The sequence below is a fragment of the Chrysochloris asiatica genome, unplaced genomic scaffold, assembly GCF_000296735.1.
Source record: "Chrysochloris asiatica unplaced genomic scaffold, ChrAsi1.0 scaffold00061, whole genome shotgun sequence".
NCBI lineage: Eukaryota > Metazoa > Chordata > Mammalia > Afrosoricida > Chrysochloridae > Chrysochloris > Chrysochloris asiatica.
In genome coordinates, this window is record NW_006408579.1 from 8,000,468 (window position 1) to 8,025,330 (window position 24,863).

At 38.2% G+C, this 24,863-nt stretch overlaps 1 protein-coding gene across 2 annotated transcripts in view; it reads left to right on the forward strand.

Moving 5' to 3' along the window:
- Positions 1–6,090: 6,090 nt before the first annotated feature.
- The window catches only part of LSAMP (limbic system-associated membrane protein), a 1,036,759-nt gene continuing 1,017,986 nt past the window's right edge, over positions 6,091–24,863 (forward strand). The window contains exon 1 of one of the 2 annotated variants that reach the window (XM_006864161.1): positions 6,091–6,734. In XM_006864161.1, the coding sequence (XP_006864223.1) occupies positions 6,580–6,734 (155 nt within the window). In that variant the 5' untranslated portion in view covers positions 6,091–6,579. The remainder of the gene's footprint in view (positions 6,735–24,863) is intronic. The other variant, XM_006864160.1, reaches the window with a different exon arrangement.

Sequence of the window (24,863 nt, forward strand, 5' to 3'; positions counted from 1 at the left end):
CTGAAGGAGGAAGTCCAAGGTGCATTGAAGGAATTGGCAAAGAATAAGGCACCAGGAATTGATGGAATACAAATTGAAATCTTTCAAGAAAGTGAGGCGGCACAGGAGGCACTCAACTCATCTCTGCCAAGAAATTTGGAAGACAACTATCTGGCCAACTGATTGGAAGAGATCCAAATTTGTGCCCATTCCAAAAAGAGGTGACCCAACGGAATGCGGAAATCATCAGACAATCTCTTTGAAATCCCATGTGAGTAAAGTTTTGCTAAAGGTAATACAGAAATGGCTGCAAGCATACATTGACAGAAAACTTCCAGAGGTTCAAGCTGGATTCAGAAGAGACCATGGAATGAGGGATATCATTGCTGATGTCCAATGGATCCTGGCTGAAAGCAGAGACTATCAGGAAGACGCTCACCTGTGCTTTATTGACTACACAAAGGCTTTTGATTTTGTGGACCATGACAAGCCATGGACAACATTATGAAGCATGAGTATTCCGGAACACTTAACTGTGCTCATGAGGAATCTGTCTGTACTTGATTAGAGATAGATTCCTGGACCAAGAGGCAGTTGTTCAAACAGAACATGGGAACACTGAATGGTTTAAAATTTAAAAAGGTGTGCGACAAGGTTGTATTCTTTTACCATACTTATTCAATATGTATGCTGAGCAAATAATCCAAGAAGCTGGCTTATATGAAGAAAAACATGGCATCAGGATTGAAGGAAGGCTCATTAACAACCTGTGATGTGCAGATGATACAACCTTGCTTGCTGAAAGTGAAGAGGACTTAAAACATTTACTGATGAAGATCAAAGAACACAGCCTTCGGTATGGATTACATTTCAATGTCAAGAAAAAAATCTTCACCACTAGACCATTAAACATTCTTATCAATGGAGAAAAAATTGAAGTTGTCAAGAAATTCCTTCTTCTTGGATCAACAATCAACAGTCAGCAGTGAAGAAATCAAATGATGTATTGCATTAGGCAAATCTGCTGCACAAGACCTTTTTAAAGTGCTGAAGAGCAAAGATGTCAGTTTGAAAACTAAGGTGTGCCTGCCCCAAGCCATGGTATTTTCAATTACCTCATATGCATGTGAAAGCTGGACAGTGAAAAAGAAAGACTATAGAATAATTGATGCTTTTGAGTTATGGTGTTGGAGGAGAATATTGAAAGTGCCATGGGCTGCCAAAAGAACCAATAGATCTGTTTTGGAAGAAGTGCAGCCAGAGTGCTCCTTGGAGGCCAGGATGACCAAACTTCGTCTCTCCTACTTCAGACTTATTGTCAGGAGGGACCAGTTGCTGGAGAAGGATATCATGTTTGGTAGGATGGAGGGTCAGAGAAAAAGAGGAAGACCCCCAGTGAGAAGGATTGGCCAAGTGGCAGCATCAGTGGGTTCAAGCGTGGCAACAATAGTGAGGCTGGCCCAGGATTCAGGCACTGTTTCATTCTGCAGTGCATAAGATAGCTATGAGTTGGGACTGACTCAGTGGCACCCAATAACAACAACAACAAAGAGCTAGTGGTACTTGTATGTGAAGTAATAAGGATTGAATAAGAAGTTAAGTTTATGGCTATGTAAATGTATCATTGAATGCAAGTGTGTGAATGTTTATGGGTAATCAGGAGTAGAAGCAAGAAGTGAGGGCCTAAACAGCAACTCTAGAATCTCAAAGATCTACGCAAAGAGAAAGATCCAAGCATTGATACTTATCAAAGCAGAATGAGTGGAGCAATGGAGACTTAGTTTGAATCAGAATGAACCACAAAGGTATGCAGGAAACAGCAAGCCTTGAAAGAGTGGTTTAATTGTGTAGGATTTAGATTGAGTGGTTTACATTTCTTTGGGTTCCTATAGATAGGATGTGAACAGTACTTAACTCATTTGAAGTTGGCTGATTTTTTAACCAATGAGACACAGGTGAATGAAGTTTCTGTATTTGAAGGAGTCAGATTTGGAAATCACATGAGATAGTGCCATGTTTCTGAGCATAATTTGGGATATTGGAATATTGTTAAATTATGATGAAATCATTAAGATTGTCAGAGCAGGAATCCAAAGGATAAGTATTACAGTTCTGTATTTCCAGTTCATATGGAAATGCTAATTCCACTTAGGAAAGAAAAGTCTAGGTTTGGCATTTTATGATTAAGACCTTACAACTCATGAAATGTATTGTTGTTGTTAAGTGCTGTTGAGTCAATTCTGACCCATAGTGACCCTGTATAGGGTTTCTGAGGAACTGCTAGTGAGCTTGAACCGCCAACCTTTCTGTTCAAACCAGTTTTGCAATCCAGCATATTAACCTGCAGAGCCACTAGAGCTATGGACAGGTTTAGCATAAAATGCAAGCAATGTAGCTGAATTACTTGTATCTTCCAGGCTGTATCTGGATTTCATGTGAGCCTATTACCTTTCAAAGCTAAACACAAGAATAAACCATTCTTGCTTCTTATGGTGCTCAGACATTTACCAATTTTGGGTTTTTTATTTTGTTTTGTTTTTCCAGTGGCATTTGTCCCTGGAGAAGGCCAGATTTTTCAAAAGCCTCTTTTAGAAAGGCAATTATTTTAAAGTAGTGGTTAAGATCATCTTAGCTAGTTGATGATGGCTGTTTCACATGGCTAATAGCCACACCTGCCTCACAAATAGCCCACAAGTATGTTCGTTTTTGTCAGCCTCTCAAAAGAATCTATATAGTAGTTTATAGAAAAAATACCTTATATACACTTCAGTAAGGAGTCCAGATAGCATAGTGGATTATGAAAGCTGGGCTGCTAAGCACAAAGTCAGCAGTTCAAATCTACCAGCTGCTCCTGGAGAGAAAGATGAGGCTTTTGCCCTTGTAAAGATTTACAGCCTCAGAAACCCTAGACAGGATGGCTATGAATCAGAACTGACTTGACTGCACTTCACCACCACCATGCATTTCTGAAACTCATGCATTTGTTTTCTTTCCTGCCTTTCTTAAGAAAGCATGTAGAGGAGTTTATAATGGTATAGATTTCGGGAGTGATCATTAGTATGAAATGTTATCCCAAGAAATAGTCACTATTGAATTATTAGAAGTGTGAGATATGGGAAATAGAAAACTAGGAGGAGTTCATGAGAAAACATAATGTTCAAGTAGAAATGTGTAGTGAAATCACAAGTATGTTTAGTATTTTATAAATAGTGAGCTAAGTCACATGATTGACTTGGACATCTAGTCATTCTTTCATTCTTCTATTCGTCTATTACAGAATTTTTCTCCAGGCCAAGGGTTGGATTAAAGAGTTATACTTCATGTCCTTCCTGAATAAAAGTGATATTAACTAATTAACTTACATAAAATTTTTTTTGAAGTTATTCAGGAATCTCATCTGAATTATTAGGTGGTTTAATTTAGCAATTTAAGAGTAGTCTTTTGTTATTGCACTTTGCTTTCATTATACACAGTGAGTTTAGTTTAACAAATGGTATCAAGAAATGAGCTGATCTAAAAAAGACATTAAAAGACTTTAATTGTATTATATGCTTTATTTTTTTCTTTTTGAGCATGTGGTTATGATTTCATCTTCTCAGGTAGGTTAGGCATTTCCATTACTATCTTGATTACAATCCTAGTTAATTTGATCCATTCTTCTCTCAGAGTGGTTCTAGAAACGAAACTCAAGATTTGACTTATTTTCCCACAAACAATAAACCTGGGCATCCTGGCTTCCAAGGAGCATTCTGGCTGTACTTCTCTCAACACAGATTTGTTTGTTCTTATGGCAGTCCATGGTACTTTTAATATTCTTCTCCTATACCATAACCAAATGCATCTTTCATATACATATGAGGTGATTGAAAATATCATGATTTGACTCAGGCGTACCTTATTCCTTGAACTGACATCTTTACTCTTGAACACTTTGAAGAGGTCTTGTGCAACAAATTTGCCTAATGCAATAATGCACAGTAGAAACAAATTTATTTGACCTTAGCCAATCTTCAATTTTCAACAATTCATATTCCAACCCTTCAAAAGCTTAAAAAAAAAAAAAAATTAGGTCTTCCTTCCTTTTCTCTTATTATTTGCAAGTTTATCTACTACTAATACAATACAGCCTCAGAAATGCTGTGAGTCTAACCGACTCCATGGCACATAACAACAACAACAATACAATACAAGTAAGGTAGGGTAAAAGTGGAAGTCCCTCAAAGAGATGGATTAGCCAAGTGGCAGCATTGATGGACTCAAATGTGGCAACAGTAGTGAGGCGGGCCCAGGATCGGGCAGTGTTTCTTTCTGCTGTGCCTAAGGTCACTGTGGGTCAGTACTGATTTGATGGCAACTAACAACAACAGCTCTGGTAGCGTAGTGGTTACGAATCGGGCTGTGAACCTTAAGGTCAGCGGTTCGAAACTACCAGCCGCTCCGCGGGAGAAAGATGAGGCTTTCTACTCCCGTAAAGATTTACACCCTCGGAAACCCTGTACAGGGTCGCTATGGGTCGGAACCGACTCGACGGCACTTAACAACAACAACAACAACAACAGCAATACAATACAATGCAGCAGAGAAATTCTTTGAATATTCAAGAGGAACAAATCACATGTCAACATAATAAGAACCCTCATAAGGCTTGTACTCTGTTGGTCTTGAGAAGGATTCCTAAACATATTCCTTTATTTTGACAAATGTATTTGGCAAACCAATTGTGTAAAGGAGATCCAATAATAAGTATTTAAATTTATCTCTATGTCTATGAAATATTTTGGGAAAAATATACAAGAAACCAGAAATATTATTTGTGTCAGGTAATATATTGTCCCAAAACAGGGATTGGAACAATAATTACAATTTATTTAATGCCATTTCATTTTTACATCATGTAAATGGCTTAAGTATACAAATACATATTTATTATCTCAAGAGTTTAAAACAATTAAAAAAAAAAGTTCTTGGATAGCGCAACCCCATTTTCTCTCCTCCAAATCAGTTCTGAGGGAAATGTCTACTAATTTTGACATTTGTGGAATGAAAATCAGCCTAAGACCCTTATGGTCTTCTTCACTTGCTTGGAGGTAAAGAGAGAAATTATAGCTACCTTGACTACCACTAGCCAGAAAGCTTTATGCAGACTTCATGTCACCAGGTAAATGACAGGCTTTTTGATACACAAATTGCCTTCCTTGCCTATGAACATTCTGAGAAGCAAGCTCCAGTAGAAAGTTGAGTAAGAATAGTAATAGTAATGCAATCTTTAAACAACCATCATTAATATAATTCATATATAGGGCTGAGTGAAGGTTTCCTGGAGAGTGAGGTTGATTTAGGACCAGGGATCAGCTGGTGATGCTGGCACTGGAAAAGACAAACCAAGCATTCACACCCCAGACCACTCAATACCAGCATTGTCTCCCCTTCATCATTCATAGGGGAGGAGAGCTTCAGTAGGGGGAGGGGAGGAAGAAGGAGAGAAAACAAACATTTTAATGCTGTGAAAGAAAGTGCAGAAGAGAGGACGGTATGAACAAGATGTGAGTAATCTCCTTGCCAGGAATGTTTCTTTACGAAATCAGCTTTGGCTTAATCTTGTACTTTACTGCCAAGTTTCCTCTGTTTTATACTCCTCATCCCATCTTTAAGCATCCCAACCACTTTGCTAGCCTTCTCTGCTTCCCTGTTTTCTGTGCTAAGGTTTGCATCCTCCTCCCTGTTTCTGCCTCCCCATCCCCTTTTCTTGCCTTCTTCACTCTTCCGTCTCCTTCCCTGTACTCTTTCTACTGTTCTTTTATAGTAGGCTGACTCTACTTCTCTCCCCTCTCTTTAGCAGTACCCCTAAGCTCCATTCCCTCTTCTTAAGGAAATCAGCCAGGCCTCAGATGGATCTGTTGTCCTGACAACCTAAACGCGCATCAGCCTTTCATTGAGGCTGGCTGCTGCTGAAGGGGGCAGTTGTGCAAGCAAGGGGCCACTCGGAGGGAAGGGAGGAGGGAATGACGTGGAGGGGCTGTTGAAAAACAGTGAGGAGAGGGAGGTGATGAGCAGAGAGAGGGAGGGACTGGGAAGAGAAACAGGAAAGGGAGGAGGGGGGAGAGAGTCAGGGCTGCTGCTGGGTGACTGTTTCTTTACACTCACTGGCAGGCTTGGTGCCGGCTCCCCTGCCTGCCCGCCCGGAAAAGTGGGTTACAGCAAGAAGGACCTCAGCCCAGACTCTGGGCATCCCCTTACCGGCAAAGGAGCATCCGATAGCCACAGACAGATCAGAGAAGAATATCCTCCTGTTTGCAGCTTTGTTTTCTTCTTTCCTAGAGGGTTTTATATTTGTACTCTCTGTTTTATAATTGCGTTCCTTTGACTTTCTTTCTCCCTGCTTGGGTTTGATGAGGGCTTTGTGAAGTGTTAGAGAGAAAGACACTGAGCAGGGGAAAGAGAGAGGCGAAGTGGAAAGGATCATAAACTGGAAAAGCCCGTTCTGCCTTTACCGTGGATGAAAGCCCCGTGTTCGTAAAACCCTCTCGACGGCCAGCAGCACGCACACACATACTCCTCCAGAGTCCACTCGGCTGCGGACCGCAACTCGGCTTGGCCACCATGGTCGGCAGAGTTCAGCCTGATCGGAAACAGTTGCCGCTGGTCCTACTGAGATTGCTTTGCCTTCTTCCCACAGGACTGCCTGTTCGCAGCGTGGATTTTAACCGAGGCACGGACAACATCACCGTGAGGCAGGGGGACACGGCCATCCTCAGGTAGGGCTTTTGGGCAACTTTTCTGCTGCGCGCATGTGTGTGTGTATGTGTGTCTGCTAATCTTGAACCGCAGTTCCGATGATGCAGGCGTGTGTGTGTGTGTGTGTGTGTGTGTGTGTGTGTGACTTCTGATGACTGGCGGACGTATCAGCCAACAACATTCAAGAGAATGTTGGTCCCTGTCAAGGACCAGTTGTGCTGGTTAAATGTTGTTTGGTCCATAGGATTTTGTTTTGGTGCTATGCAAGCATTAGTGACATTTGGGCTGTATCCTTGCTTTGTAATTGCTGATGCTTTGCAATTTGGAGTTTTGTTGGGTTCCCTAATGGCAAAGATGAGTTGTTGGATTGTGGCTCTCAGAGACTGGTAGGCTGTGGGCATTCTCCATGGTCCTTTCCTAGAGCACAGTGTGTGTGTGTGTGTGTGTGTGTGTGTGTACATCAAGGTTCTAGCTCTGCCCTAGAAGTTCTAGAAAACTGTCAGTGAAGATCTTCTAATTGACATAGAGGGCAATCAATCTCTTAGAACTTCGGTTGGTTACAGAACCTTTACTGTATTGTTTATAGAAATCAACAAAAGAAAGAGGAGAGAGGGGGGAAAAAAAAAAGAGAAAAATTAAATTAAAGCCAAAAAAAACTTGCCAGACTGCTGATTTAAGAATAGGAGTGTTAAGCACTGAGGTTGGGAAGCAATTAACCTGGCATAAAACAGATATTTTTAATTGATTGTAAACCTCAAAGTCTTATAAATGTGTAGCTTTGCCAAACTGAAATATAATTTGGGACTGGAATTTGGAAAGGAAGAGTCCCAAGTCCTTGGAAGTTTGACCCCTAGAAGAGACAGTGAGGTAGAGAGACTTCAGTAGAACTGAGTCATAGTTCCAGTTCTAAAAATCTCCAAGGTGCTATTGCTGTATTTCTTGACTTTCTTCCCCTTCTTCCCACATTACACATGCCCTGGCCTTTCTTCCTAGCTTTCCTTGAATTTCTGTCAGTTACTGGAGGAAAAAAAAGGAAGGAAGAAAGAAAACACTGTCATTGGGGATTCTTTAAAATCTCATTTCATCCAAATAAAATGGTCTGGTGTCAGTCTGTCTATCTAGCTAATATTGCTTGTTGTGGCAATAAAGAACAGTATATGTTAGACAATAAACCTCTAATCTGTGTGCAAGGAGCTGATAGTGCATAAACCCTGGGGCATCAGGGAGCAGTTTTATAGCAGAGCTGCCGACAGCAGCAAAGTTTTCTTTCTTTTTCTCAGAAATAAATTTGGTTGGCTGTCAAAGAGTGTCTTGCTTTTGGGATCTCTAGCCTTGTTAAGGAAGAAAGTGGGTATATGTGTGTTTTGTGCATGTATGTGTGTTGCTCCAAATTGTAAAAAATAAGAAAATTCTGACATCCTGACATGTAAGTACTCTTTCCTTCATTTACGGAGTATTGGGTGATTATGAATCCCAAAGATCCTACCACTGAAAGCAGAATTTCCCTTTTAGTTCTCTAGCCTTGTAAAACCTATGCGTGATTTATCCACATGGAGTAATAAGATTTATGGAGTAATTTATCTGTTTGCAAAGGGATTTGGACATAACTCAGAAAATGTTTTGCAAACACTCAAGGATGTCATCTCAACTGCTAACATTCATGTTCCCTTAAAATCATTAACCATTGACAAGTGAAGTGCTCTACATAAATCTTCACTAGCCCTAAAAGTTTTTTACTTTTATTTTTTAGTATTACAAGATTGTGGCTCTGGTAGCATAGAGGTTACAAATTGGGCTGCTAACCATAAGGTTAGCAGTTCAAAACTACCAGCTGTTTTGCGAGAGAAAGATGAGGCTTTCTGCTCCCATAAAGATTTATAGCCTGAGAAAGCCTGTACAGGTTCGCTATGAGTTGGAACCAACTCCATGATGCTTAACCAACCATTACAAGACCAAATGTAGCAAAGTAAGGAATAACCTGGAACAGTCTCAATTTTTTTAAATGTCCATGAACTTCAAAAGTTATTTGTAAGTCAGTGTTACTTTTAACATAAGTTATAGTTATCGTAAAGTTATATAAGCATCAAAATGTTAGTTCAGAAGAAAAAAAACCTTCTTATATATTTTCATCTAGTATATGCATAAAAGTTTATTCCTACCAGAGGCATTCTTACTACATAAAATATCTGCATAAACTCTTATGGGTGTGTCTGGCTCAAAAGAAATGGAGGTTTTAAAACATTACATACCTTACAGTGTGGAAATGCAGTTAGTGAGAAAAGAGACTAAATATAGAACCAGTTATTCCCTGGTAAAGAGAAGACAGATAAACAGAGCATGCAAAGAAGTCACCTGTGAGAGTCTGGTGCTCTGCAAATTGCTTGCCAGCCCTCACCTAACATGCCCTCTTTTTATTTCCTTTGCCTTGGACCAGGCTTTATTTCTGGGTTGGTGAAGTTCTATCAGAAGTAACTATGGAGAGAGTCCCCTTTGTTCTTTTAGCTGACCTTCTTCTCAGTCTCTTTAAATGAATCCAGTAAGCTTTGTGGGTCAGTTTCCTGGTGAAGAATGGTTCTGTTGCTTTCTGTTTACAAGTCTAGCCTGGGAAAGGCTTGCTTCCACTTTATTTGTGACATTTTACTGGGAGCATAAGCATCCAGGGGAGGAGAGGAAGGAGAACTTGATTCATTGGAAGCCACAGTAGATGCTTGGCAGTGAGAAAGTAAAAATGGAAAGGGAGAAAAATCCTCTCCCAGTGAGTCTATAGCCTTGAATAATCGGAAATGGCAATGGGAGACAAGGGAGAGTTTTCATTCTGGTGGTCCAATGACAGGAGTTTGGCTGAGTGTCCCCAAAACATTTGCTTTCACTGCTTTACTTCCAATTAAGAAGTTTGGGAACTGATGCTTCATTTTGTGTAATTATGATCTTTGGTGTAAATGTTCACCTTTGGAGAAGAGTATAAGGAACTTTGGTAGCTTAGTGGTTACAAGTAGGGCTGCTAACCTCATGGTCAGCACCTCGATACGACTACCTGTTCCACTGGAGAAAGATGGAGCTTTCTGCTCCCGTAAAGATTTATGGCCTCAGAAGCCCTGTGCAGGGTCACTATGAGTCAAAACAGACTCCATGTCACACCACCACCACCATTAGTCTTCTAAAGAACAAAAACAAACCATAAAATCATGGTGACAGACTGGAGAAAAAAAAAGAGAAACTCTGATTTATACATACCTTTTTTGATCGTTCCTCAGAGAAAATTCTAGATCCTCATTAGGAATTTCATAAAGAGCTAAGGGAAACCAACAGCAAATTTCATCCAAAGGACAAAGAAGCTAAGTACCCACAGATCAGCAGCTGCAGTAACGACACCTGAGGCTCTGTCCAATATACCTACAGAAAAAGTAGGTGCATTTTAACAAGTTCCCTAGGCCATTTATATGCACATTATTGTGAGATACATGGGTCCTTAGGACTTTGCTTATGGTAAAGCCTTAGGTTTTTTTTTTTTTCAGTACAGAACCCACCTTCTTCCCACTACCACCCACGAGCAAAGGAGTTCATCTGCTATTGGACACATACATGACTGGTAGAGATTCATCTCATGGTTACCTTGTTGGGTTTACACCATGTAGTTCACTTGATAAATCAAGGGGAAAATGGAAGTGTAGGTAGTGTTCCAACTCAACCTTTATGATGTTATTTTAACAGTTCCACAGACCATATTTTCAATACGAGCAGTGTAAGGTTAGAAATAGAGCCATACTCAATCCCAAAGAGCCAAGCTAGTTTTGTAGAATACGTAATATTATAATGACAGTGTATCTTTTCATTAAGTAACTTTGTCAAAGTTCCACATACACATATTTTTAGACATAGCTCAGAATATTACATGTTGCTGCTGTTGTTGTTGTTAGGTTCCATCAAGTCAGTACCGACTCATAGTGACCCTACGCATAACAGAACAAAACACTGCACATTCTTGTGACAACCACACAACATTGCTGTGCCTGAATCCATTGCTGCTGTCACTGGGCCAATCCATCTAGTTGGGGGAATGGTCTTCCTCTTTTACTCTGACCCTCCACTTTACCAAACATGACGTCCTTCTCCAGGGACTGGCCCCTCCTGATAATATGTCTAAAGTATGAGAGATGAAGTTGGCCATCCTGGTTCCAAGGAGCACTCCCCTGTACGTCTTTCAACACAGATCTATTTGTTCTTTTGGCAGTCCATGGTACTTTTAATATTCTCCTCCAACACTGCAACTCAAATGCATCAGTTCTTCTGCAGTCTTCCTTATTCATTGTCCAACTTTCATATACATACGAGGTTATTGAAAATGCTATAGGTTGAATCAGGCGCACCTTAATCCTCAAGCTGATATATTTGCTCTTGAACCCTTTTAAGAGGTCTTATTCAGCAGATTTGCCTAATGCAATACGTTGTTTGGTTTCTTGACTGCTGCTTCCATTTACACCAAAGATCATAATTACACAAAGTGGTTGATCTGAGCATGATGAAGTGTTCACAACTTCAGTCTTTTCTCACATAATCCAAGAAGCTGGATTATATGAATGGAAATGTGGCATCAGTATTGGAGGAAGACTCATTAGCAACCTGAGATACACTGATGAAACAACCTTTCTTGCTGAAAGTGAAGCGGACTTAAAATATTTACTGATGAAGATCAAAGACCACTGCCTTCAGTATGGATTGCACCTTAATGAAAAGAAGAAAAAAGTAATCTTCACCTCTAGACCAGTAAACAACATCTCCTTGTCATTACCTGAGCTATAAAGATCCATCTCATCAGTCAGGCCATTATTTATGGACTATTTGCCCTGCTCTTCTCTGAATCTCTTGCTTTTATTTTATATGTTTTAGGAGACTTAGACACTTCTTTTGGTCTTCCCTTATATGCATTTATAAAATGATGAAACTATTTGGGACATTACACTAGGTTGTTTATGAAGCTAACAGAGAAAATTGATGAAGTTTTTCAAATTGTAAAATGCTACACAGGTGGTTTCCCAATCACATACAACCACTTGTTTAGATTTTAAGAAAAAAAAAAAAATTAAGACCATTGTTTCTCCAATTTTAGTGTTTATCAGAATTACCTGGGGGAGGGGAGGCTTGACAAAACACAAATTGCTTGATTTCACCTCCATAGTTTCTGAGTCATGGACCTTGGATAGGATCTGAGAATGTACATTTCTAACAAGTTCCCACCTGATGCTAATGCTGCAGGTTAGGGCCACACTTTGAGAGCCATTGAGCCTTGCTTCTAAAGTTATGGTCAGCAATGGAAATTTTCAGTATTAACAATTCAGTAGCTATTTTTTTAAAAAAAATGCAGGATCTTACGCTCTATACCAGACTTACTAAATCAGAATATGATTATAAGATTATCTCTTGTTGTTAGGTGCCATTGAGTTGGTTCTGATTCATAGTGACCCTATGCACAACAGAACGCAACATTGCCTGATCCTGGGCCAACCTCACAACTGTTGCTGTGTTTGAGCCCATTGATGCTGTGCTCTGCCAATCCATCTCACTGTGGGGTCTTCCTCTTTTTCACTGACCCTCCACTTTACCAAACATGATATCCTTCTCCAGTGACTGGTCCCTCCTGACAGTATGTCCAAAGTATAAGAGAGGAAGTCTGGCCATCTTGGCTTCCAAGGAGCACTCTGGCTGTACTTCTTCCAACATAGATTTATTTGTTTTTTTGGCAGTCCATGGCACTTTCAGCATTCTCTTCCAACAACATAACTCAAATGCATCAATTCTACAGTCTTCCTTATTCACTATTTAACCATCAATGAGGTCTTCCTTATTCAACCATCAATACTCATGGAAGCCACAATCAATAAATCAAATGACATACTGCATTGGGCAAATCTGCTGCACAAGACCTCTTTAAAGTTCTAAAGATAAAAGATGTCAATTTGAGGACTAAGGTGTGCCTGACACAAGCCATGGTATTTTCAATAACCTCATATGCATGTGAAAGTTTGATAGTGAATAAAGAAGACTGTAGAAGACTTGATGCAAGATTCTCTTAGGTGATTCATAAAAATCTTAAGGTTGAAGAATCATTGCTTTAGAAAACACACAATTCTGATTGCATGCTAGAATCATCTGAGGGAGTTTTAAAAATATATTGAAGCCGCATATTCCCAAACCTCAGTACCTGTTGTGATTAGTATGAGGAAGAATTTGAGATAGGTATTTGTCAACATGACTCTGATATGTACACTGAGTTGAGAACTACTGCTTTAGTGGGTAAGAAACCTCTTTTGCAGAACTTTTATTTTTAGGCAACACTTTAATAAGTATGTAGTAAAAGAAATTAGAGCCATGTTTGGATTTGGAAATATGTCAACATTAAAAGATGTATAAATTTAGTTGGGAGAGATGAAAGAGATCCTCATAGATCTATCTCTTTACGTCATGGTTTACATCATGGTTCATGATGATGATGATGTCATAGAAAATGGGGTGACTCTAGTTTAATATGGATTCAACTTATAGGGTATATATTGATTGGACCGAACTTGGCAACAACAACAACAATTTAAATGATATGAAAACTTATATATCATTCAGATTAGGCAAGCCACAACATGCTTAATTTTTTTTTAGCATTACTTTTATTAAAGAGAAGCCAAAATATTTAGGCAAGGATTATGTCATCAGTATTAAATTAATTAAATTGGTTTAATTATTTTTACATATATCACCATATACAAAAATATGATTTAGAAAATGAGTATCTTTTTATAGAATTTATCTCAGTTTCTCGTAGTGATTAGTCCCAAATTGAAACTTACAGACAAGTGTTTGTGCCATAGGAAAAAGCCTTTCTATCAAGAATATAAGGAATTCTGGTAGCATTGTGTTTTACAAGTTGGGCTGCTAACCTCAAGGTCAGTAGCTCGAATCTACCATCTGCTGCGTGGGAGAAAGATTTACAGTCTTGGAAACAGGGTCATTATGAGTTGGAACTGATTTCACAGCACACAACCATCTCCACAGTTACAAGTATCTCAAAATGTAGTTAGTTTCTTTTCAGTACACCAGAGCAAATGAATTCTATTTTGTAGTCACCTGTAATCAAAACTTAACCTCAAATTAATAAATGGATTAACCTTCACAAAAGAAAACCATTTGCTTCATGTTTTGTCAATTATAGTTGGATAAATTGTTGACATTTATAGTAGGGAAGACGTTAGATTTAGGTTGTTGTTGTTATGTGCCGTGGAGTCGGTTCTGACTCATAGTGACCCTGCATAGGGTTTCCGAGGCTATAAATCTTTATGGAGCAGAAAGTCTCATCTTTCTCCCACAGAACCTCTGGTAGTTTCGAACTGCTGACCATGAGATTAACAGCCCGACTCGTAACCACTACGCTACCAGTGCTGCTTTAGATTTAGGTAGTCAATCTCTTTTTTTTTCAAGTGGTGCATCTGAGAATAATAGATAAAGTAATTTGGCTATCAAATAATCTGAGTGATCATCTGAGAAGTAGAACTCATTTCTCCTAATTATTATTTAAGAATTCTTTTTCCAAACTACTGCTAACTGACATTATCTTGTTAGTTTTTATTTTATCTCATGATATACTCACTGCTGTTGTTGTTAAATACTGTTGGGTTTCGAGTCATAGCAATCCTATATAGGGTTTCTGAAGAGAGACTGGTGGGCTTGAACTGCCGACCTCATGGTTAGTAGTCTAGTTCTTATCCAACAGTGCCACACCAGGACATATCCAGAAAAATGTTTTTTTAAATCTTTCATTTCCCTCTTCCTTCCTTTTTTCCGTCTCCCTCTTTCTCTCTCTAGCCAAATGAAAGCTGAACTAAACTGACCTATGGAGAATCATCTAGCTAGGGTTAGTTAAGGAGGACTTTTAATTTTTTTTTATAGGAAGCACTCCGTCTTTTACTATCCCATTGTTCATATATCCACTGTATGTGGACTTTCTTTCCTTAACTTACAGACTCTGGCTGATCATACTCTCATAGGCATTCTTCTGTTTTGCAAGAGGATAATCTCATGGAACAAAAAACCATTATTTTTAAATTTTAAAATTATTTTAAAATATTAATTACTTATGACATTCTGCCTGGTTGAGTCTCCCATTACCTGTCCCTCTTGTTGTTATTGGTGGTGCCATGGAGTCAGTTCTGACTCGTAGCGCCCCTGCATTGGGTTACAGTTAAAGACTGTAAATCTTGACGGGAGCAGAAAGCCTCATCTTTCTCCCAAGGAACCGCTGGTAGTTTCGAATTGCTGACCTTGAGTTTGGCAGCCTGACTTGGAACCACTACACTACCAGAGCTCCTCTTGTTGTTATTAATTGCTGTCAGATTTATTTCAATTCATGATATGACCCCATGTGTTACATAGTAGAACTTGTCATAGGAAGTTTTTGTCTGTAATCTTAAGGAAAGTAAATTGTTGGGCCTTTTCTTCCATGGTACTGCTGGGTGACTTTGATCCCTCCTAAGCTTTAGTTTTGCCATCTAACTAAAACTGGTGATGCCACATAAGGACCTTCCCTGTTCTCCTTAAAGACGATGATAAGTTGGCTGCTGTAAGATTGAGGTCCAAGGCTGCTTTTTGTTGACAGGTTGTCCTTTGGCCAGCATCAAGGAGTGCTGTACATTTTTGTTGGTTACAGCTTTCAAGGAAGGTGAAACTTTTCTTTTTTGTAATTTTGTACAAATTTTATTTTTGGTTTGAAAGTAGGGAAGATGTTAGGATATTGGAAAGAATTGAACCTAGAACTAGACCAGATGGTGGAAGTCCCACTCCAGATACTTAGTTAGAATGTGTTTGGTGTGGTATGTTATTGTTGTTAAGTACCGTCGAGTCAGTTCCAACCTATAGTGACCCTGTACAGGGTTTCCGAGGAGTAGCTGGTGAGTTTGAACTGCTGACCTTGCAGTTCAAACGGCTTTGCAATCTATAGAGAACATGATATCATAAGAGATTTTAGGAGATGAGAGCTGAAGTCATTGCGGTCCAACATGGTATCCTGAGAGAAAGGCAGAGCACAATAGGGAGAAATCAACACTCAAGTAAGCCCCAGAGGGAAGCAGATGGGGTCACAGGGAACCTTGTCAGCTGGTAGCAGAGGTTCATCCAAAAGACTGGGGCTCAGAAGATGGAACAGAGATTTTGTGCTGAGGCTGATTTGAAAAGACCTCATTAATATTGGATTTAAAGCACAGGTTCATTACTAAGCTAGATAGCTTGGTCAAGAAGTCAAAGTGTTCCTATAACTGAAGCTATAGTAACCCAATGGAGTCCTGGTGTGGCGCTGTGGGTTAATGCGCCAGACTGCAAAGCTGTTTGAACTGCAAGGTCGGTGGTTCAAGCTCACCAGCTACTCCTTGGAAACCCTATATAGGGTCGCTATGGGTTGGAATTTATACGACGGCACTTAACAACAACAACAACAATAGTAACCCAATAGTGTCTTGAAAGTGAATTCCATAGCACTTACCTTCAAAAGTTCAGTATCTTAAAACTTGAGTCTTGTTTTCTGGTGGAAAAAGACAAAGTGTAAAACTGAGTAAAAATGGGCAATACTTGCTGCTCTCTGATTTAGGTACTTTTTACTGGATTACATTGTTAATCTACGCAGACCTAGCAGACTACATGTAGTTGGTAGAACTGTAGACCTGAGCTCTCCCAAGTATCCCAGTTCTATGGTTTTAAGTATCAGTTTAGAAATCCCATCAGTTCCTTCAAAGGTCTCTCATTATCCAACAATTCTGCAAGTATCTGCAGTGCTCTGGAAATCCAAGCTTCTTCGTTCGGCTTATTCTTCATGACCTGCTAACCTCTTGATTCTACTAATTTAGAAACAGTGTCTGCTTAGGAGCACATTCCAATGTGGGTGCCCATACAAAACACTGATTCTGGCTCTGTTTCATGGAACCTTCTTTTCCCCCAACCTCATTGTACTTCTTACTCTTCCTTGAAGGCTCAATTCTGGTGGCATCTCACTTAGGAGATCTCTGATAATCCACAGGTGGGTGTAGTACCTTGTATATGATTATTGATGACCTCTGTAATACCTTAAGCCTAACATTTACTAGATTTTTTGAAATATGCTGTTGATTTGTGTCTTGGCTCAAATATACCATCAGTGCTGCAAAAGTAGACATCTACTTTCATGTTTACCTTAGAAATTATCTCAGTATGTATAGATTCTCAACTGACTATTTGTTCACTGAATTGAGGCGACAGAGAATTGAACTATAAGTAAAGACATCAGAAATTGAGTTACAAAAGAGGAAGCAAATTAGAAAATGACAGGGATGATGCAAGAATGAAGTAAGATATTCTGGTAGTAGAATCAACCACCACTTAAATATTTGTGGATGTGTGGTTGAAGAAGTTATAGAAATCAAATTAGAGATTCTTCTCCAATCATTGACGGTGCAGTTAAATGAGTTTAGACTGAAGTACTTTCAGCATTTCATATTGCTTCTACTCTTTTCAAGCACAGCTTTCTAGAAAATGAGAAAAACAAAAGGAGGTGTCTCAGTGAATCCCAAAGTTTCAATGTTAAAGACGTAAGGACCTAGACAAAACATGCACCTTTCTTTGTTGGAATAACATCTTCTAGCAGAATTAGTTGTGGTTCAAAGCATTCTGGGTAACCCTAGGAAAAGAAGAAATATGCCTTCCAGGGACTGTGGAGTCTTTCTCCCTCTAGAGGTAGCTGTGAAGTTCCTGGAAGTAAGTTAGTTATTTGGGAGTTACTTAAAATAGCAGGATTATAGGCAAACATTTTCAACTCCATCATTTCTACTTTCTTGTGAAATGAGATAACTCATTCAGATTCATTTGACTCAAAGTAATTATTCATACTGAACAATGATGTTTACTTGGGCTTTACATTGCAGATCTCATTACTCATACCTGCATGAATTCAAACTTGAGTATACAGTTGTTGTTGTTAAATCTGTAGAGTCAGTTCTGAGTTATAGTGACTCCATATAGGGTTTCTGAGGAGCCAATGGTAGGTTAAAACCACTTACCTTGAGGTTAGCAGTCTAATGCTTATCCTATAGCAGCATACCAGGACAGAGTAATAATCCCAGATTCTCTTTTGTGTGTCTTTCCATAATGAACAAGGTCATTATTTATGTATGTAAGAGGAAAAGCCTATAACTATAAGGAAAAATGAAACCCAGTTTTTCATACAATAATGTTTTTACAACGTTGTTATATTCTCACGATGCATTTCATTGTTAATATCTCTTTTGCTGTCACCCAAATTTAATAACATCCTTTCTAATGTTGTTGCAGCTGGTGGGTTTGAACTGCCAACCTTGTGGTTCTCAGTCCAGTGCTGGTCCACAGTGCCACATGGGCTTTAGCCATGCTACTTACCACTTACCTTGTTAAGAACAAAGGACAAAAACGAATGTTGTTATGTCTAACACTAAATTGTACATAGCAAATATCTAGGTGTGCAAATATTTATTGGGGAAATGAATTTCAGATTCTTTTTTTTTTTAATAATTTCTTAAATCATGCTCCACTGTAGAATATCAGTATCAGGGCTGCTGATTTCAAGAGGTCTGCACAACATATGGCATCCAATTTGTGGCTATTCTATGTCTTGAGATAGCCCAAAACTGCTATAATCTTAGGCTTGCTCATGATATAATTGTATGAGCATATCTCAAAAACAACATTTAAAAATGCTGAATCATTCATTAACTTAGCAGATGAATGGATTCCCATGCCTCTTTTTGTGACTTCTGTTTTTGTTTATCTTTTGTGACTTGACTTTGATGAACTGGTCCTCACCACATTGATGAACTGCCCATATTCTACAGGATCTTTCACGATTAGATTGGCCTTTTCAGTGTGCATCAAGGGATTTAAGCATTAGTTGAAATAGAAGAGGAAAAAAAGACCCCTAAACAGAAAAGTCAATTTATATTATTAATCAGTCAATTAACTTACAAGGATCAAAACTAAAATAAGTATAATCATACCTGAATCTTAAATAAGTACATGGTGCTATACTGCTTTTTAGTATGTTGTGGTTGTTGTTAGGTGCCATTGAGTTGGAACCTACTCATAGTGACCTCATGCACAATAGAAGGCAATACTGCCAGACCCTGGGCCAAACTCACAGTCATTACTACTGTGCCAATCCATCTCGTTGGGGGTCTTCTCTTTTTCTCAGATCTTCCACTTAACCAAACATGATATCCTTCTCCAAAACTGGTCCCTCTTGATAATACGTCTGAAATATGAGAGATGAAGTTTGGCCATCCTGGCTTCCAAAGAGCACACTGGCTGTACTTCTTAAACACAGATTTGTTTGTTCTTTTGGCTGTCCATGGCACTTTCAATATTCTCCTCCAACTCCTAAACTCAAATGTGTCAATTCTTCTACAATCTTACTAATTCACTGTCCAACTTTCTTATACATATGAGATTATTGAAAATACCATGGGTTGGATTAGGCACACTTTAGTTCTCAAACTGACGTCTTTGCTCTTCAACACTTTAAAAAGGCCTTGTGCAGCAGATTTGCCTAATGCAATATGTCGTTTGATTTCTTGACTGCTGCTTACGTGAGTGTTCAAGGTTGATCTGAGCAAAATGAAGTCTTTGGCAAAGTCAGTCTTTTCTCCATTTATCTTGATGTTGTTTATTAGTCCAGTGGTGAGGATTTTTGTTTTCTTTACATTGAGATGCAACCCATACCGAGGGCTGTGTTCTTTGATCTATATCAGTAAGTATTTTAAGTCCTCTTCACTTTCAGCAAGCAAGGTTGTATCACATGCTGTTATTGAGTCTTCCTCCAATCTAATGCCATGTTTTTCTTCATATAATCCAGCTTCTCGAATTATTTGCTCAACATAAAGATTGAGTATGTATGGTGAAAGAATATAACTCTGGTGCACACCTATCCTAATTTTAAACCATTTGGTGTTCCCTTGTTCTGTTCGAACAACTGCCTCTTGGTCTTTTTACAGGTTCCTCATGAACACAATTAAGTGTTCTGGAATACTGATACTTTGCAATGTTATCCATAGCTTGTCATGATCCACACAGAATTCTCCTTAAAAGCCAAGATGATGAAACTTTGTCTCTCATACTTCAGACATGTTACCAGGAGGAGTCAGTCCCTGGAGAAGAATATCCTCCTGGTAACATATCTGAAGTATAAGAGATAGTCTCATCATCTTGGCTTTTAAGGAGCATTCTGGCTGCACTTTTTCCAAGACATATTTGTTCACTACTCTAGTAGCCTGTGGTACTTTTAATATTCGTCTCCAAAAACATAACGTCATATAATTGTCATTGTTGTTAAGTGTCATCAAGTCAGTTCTGACTCATAGAAAGCCTGTAAATGGTTTCAAAGGAGTGACTGATGGGTTTGAACTACCGACCTTTCAGTTAACAGTCCAGTGTGCTTACCCTACAGCATCATACCAGGACTCCAGTGTCATAGCATAGAAAAAATATTTTTAAAATATTTTTACATAATGCCTCAACCCTGCAAGAAAATGAAACAGAACTCAAAACCTAGTTCTTAAAAAAAAAGTATGCATTTATACAGAATTTATTATAAAATATGAATAATTTGTGTCACATATCTACTTAATTCATATTGTATTTTTTTAAAACTAAAATTGTATGTTATTTTTAAATTCTCTTAACATATTTACAATAGCATATAAAACAAAAAACAAAAATGCTTTTATACATACATAAAATTTATATACACAATATATGAATAGAACTATTTTGAACTTGAGTCATACTCACTATTTAATAAGGAGCCTAATTAATTTTATGTACCAAATGATGGGGAAGTTTAGTGCATAAAACTAAAATTTCCAGATTATCAGAAATGAAAACTGATACAATATATAATTAACACCACCCAATGGCTTTAATCATTTATTTGGATTATTATGTTATTTTTAACTAATTATTATGAAAGGTAATAAAATTATTTTTGAGATGTCATGACTAATTGTTGTTTCTCTGATAGCTTGTCATCATATAGTTCCTAAAGAGTAAAATTTAAAAAAACAAAAAAACTTATGAAGCATTTTTCATGTGATTCATTACTCTAGTACAAAAATGAATGCTTTTTTATCAAGTGAGAAGTAATTGCATTAAAAAAAAAAAGTAAATCCAATCATTTCTATTTATGATCTAAATTCCAGTCTAGATTTATCTTTTCTTTGGTTCTAAATCCAGTGATCTGTCACTGAATGTTTACTGGAGATAGAGACTGTCCACTGAAATAGAATAGAAATTTTAATTAAATTTCAATTTTTTTATCAAAGAAAATCATCTTAATTATGCTTTTATATCCTTTTTAATTTGAAAACCCCAAAATATGTGAAGGATAGAGTCAAGTAATATAAACAAATTCAGATATAAGGCCCATGTGACATACACCCAGGGCACTAAAGTCAGTGGATAACAAAACTATAGAAACACTGTTGAGATTTGAAAATATATAGAAAACAGGATTATTTTCACAATATGGGTTGCATACTACATTCTTACATTTATGAATAATTGTTGTTGTTAAGTGCTGTTGAGATGGTTCTGATTCATAGGGACCCTGCGATAGGGTTTCCAAGGAACGACTGGTTAGCTTGAACCTTGTAATTCAAACTGACTTTGCAGTCCAGTGCATTAATCTGCAGGCACACCTGGACTCCTTTTGAATAATAGGGGAAAGTAATATGAAATCAACAACAAAAGTTTAAATGCGGATAACAACCAAAACAAAACACCATTGTCATTAAGTTGATTCTGACTCATAGTGAGCCTCTAGGACACAGGAGAACTATTCACTAAGGTTTCAGAGGCTCTAAATCTTCATGGAAGTGTACTTCCTCATCTTTGTCCTGTGGAGCTGCTAGTGGGGTTCAAACCGCCAACCTTCTGGTTAACAACCAAGCACTTTATTAACTGTTCCTCCAGGGCTTCTATTCAATTTAAAGAGTTTATTTTCCAGTATATTTTTACCAAATGTTATTCCAAAAAATAAATAAAAGATGTGATGTAAGTTTTTAATTTAAATAGAACCAAATTTCAATAAATAATAAATCAGGTGTACATTAAAAAAAAAGAAATTCAAATAGCTTTATGGTATTATGTAATAATAATAATAAAAAGCTCCTAAGCCAAAAGATCTAACTATATTAGGTCTACCAATTACCAGCTTTGCAAACTTGGAAAATCAATTATCCTTGCTGGATTACATATTCTTTATCTGTAAAACTGATAATATCTACTCTACCACCTGGCATGGCACTGTAGGATAAAGCGCTGGACCGTAAAGTCAGTTTGAGTCACAAGGCCAGTGGTTCAAACTCGCCAGCTGCTCCTTGGAATCCACCCTATACAGGGTCACTATGAGTCGGAATCAATTTAGCACTGAACAACAACAACCTGACAAAGGAGCTCTGGTAGTGTAGTGGGTTACACATTGGACTGCAAGATCAAGAATTCAAGTCTACCAATCGTTCTCCGGCTTTCTGTTCCTATGAAGATTTACAGCTTCTGAAATGCTCTTCAGGGTTGCTATGTCAGAATTGACTCCATGGCACAGCGCCACCACCTGGTGAGGTTTACATGAATAACTTAAGTAGGCTCTACAGTTAATATTTGTGCGTATGTATACATGACTCATATATATGTGGGGGAGGGGGAGGTATTTACTGTGTAAATGTCAATTACTATCCTGCAGAATGAAATTAGCTTCCTTGTGATGAAATGAAATTTGATCATTTAGCTTTTAAGCAAAGAACAGATGACCACTATTAAGAAATATTACTTTGAAATATTTGAAATATCCCTTTACCTTGTAGAATGGAGTGATTTCTCAGATCTCTAGATACTCTGTCACTCTGTGATGTTCTTTCTATTTATACATGTGTGCTTGTGTGTATTTTTAAAAATATTTTGCTTGCATCATAATTTTGAGAGTTTATAGAGAATCAGTGACTTTGATAATGTGATCCCTTAGTATTTTCTTCCCACTCAAGGATTTGCAAACAGGGCAAATTTTACGAGACAGGAAGTATTTCCTTAAGATCAAAGATCTGTTTATGCCTTTCAGCTTTCTGTGAAGAGTGGTAAGGAGCTCTGGTAGTGTAGTGGTTACGAATCAGGCTGCGAACCCTAAGGTCAGTAGTTCGAAACTACCAGCTGCTCCATGGGAGAAAGATGAGGTTTTCTGATTCCGTAAAGATTTACAGCCTCAGAAACTCTATGCAGGGTCACTGTGAGTTGGAACTGACTCCACGGCACACAACCACCACCACCATCATTTATAGTGATAGCAACACAAATTTGACCTCAAAGAGTTGCTCTTACATACAGCCAGCATCACAGAGGTAGATAAGGTTGATCAGGTGAAATAGTGATCTCATTTTTTGCATCATTCATTATTATACCTGCACACTCATTAATATAATTTTGCCTTAACCACACCTGGCAGTTCTGCATCCCACTGTACATAACATCTCTACTTGACCATCTGAATACAAGCATCATGAAAACTGCATTTTGTATGTCAGCCTCAAGCCTATCTATCAGCTTCTATGACTCAAATTATTATTTCATTTACTGCCCAAAGAGTAAACAATGATGTTATCTTCAAATTCTTGCTTCCTCTTGGTTTTCTTCCAACTCTAAGTCCTTAGGTATCTTAGGTCTTGAGCCTCTTCTACCCATGGTCCTTGACAAAACGCATTGTACTTGTTAGCTATTTGAAAGCCTTCTCTCTGTGGACTCCCACAGTATCTTAAGAATTATTCTCATTGGAATAACAATAGGGAAGCACTGGTCATTGTAATAGATTTTTCTACTGGTAAACTTGTTATGGTTACGAATCGGGCTGCGAACCTTAAGGTCAGTGGTTCGAAACTACCAGCTGCTCCGCGGGAGAAAGATGAGGCTTTCTACTCTCGTAAAGATTTACACCCTCGGAAACCCTGTACGAGTCGCTATGGGTCGGAACCGACTCGATGGCACTTAACAACAACAACAAACTTGTTATTAGGTGCCATTGAGTCAGTTCTGACTCACAATGGGAGGAAACAACTTTTTCAGAGTCTTCACAATTGTTGCTGTGTTTAAGCTCATTGTTCCAGTCATTGTGTCAATCCATCCTGTTGAGAATCTACCTCTTTTTCACTGGTCCACTACTTTACCAAGCATGATGTCCTTTTCCAGGGTCTGGTCCCTTTTGATAAAATGTCCAAAGTACTTGAGATGAAGTCTCCTTATCCTTTCTTCTAAGGGATTATTCTGGCTTTACTCTTCTAAGACAGATTTGTTCTTTCTTGTGTGGTATAGTCAATATTCTTCACCAATACCATAATTAAAAGGCAACATTCGTCTTTGGTCTTCCTTATTCAATGTCCAGCTTTTGCATTGATATGAATAAATTGAAAATACCAGGCATTGGGCTGGTAAACCTTTGTCCTCAGAATTACCTCTTTGCTTTTTAGCAGTTCGAAGAGGCCTCTGTGCCAGATTTGCATAATGCAATATGTCGTTTTACTTGTTTGCTGCTTCCATGGGCATTGATTGTGGATCCAAGTTAAATGAAATCCTTGACAACTTCAATCTTTTATCCATTTATCATAGACATTGACCACTCCTATGTTTTGATTACATCACTTCTAAGTTTTCATATCATGTGCTTTCTCCAATAAGCCTTATGAATCAGTGGGTTAAGCATTATGCTGCTAACCAAAAAATTAGTGGTTTGAATTCACCAAGAGAGAAAAATAGGGCAGTCCACTTCTATAAAGATTTACAGCTTTGGAAACCCTATGGGTCAGTTCTATTTTGTCCTATAGGATTGCCATAAGTTGGCAGCAACTCTTGTTCATTGGTGCTTTATTTATTTAATTTTTATTTTTAAAAACTTTTTATTGTGAATTGAATGAAAGTTTACAGGGTAGAACATCAGTTTTACATTCAACAAATCATATACTTTGTTTCATTATAATGATTATAATCCCTTCCATGTACCACCAGTTAACAGTATTTCTCTCTGTTCATTTTAGCTCTTTTTTTTAAAACACTCAGGCATATATAATAATTTACACCAC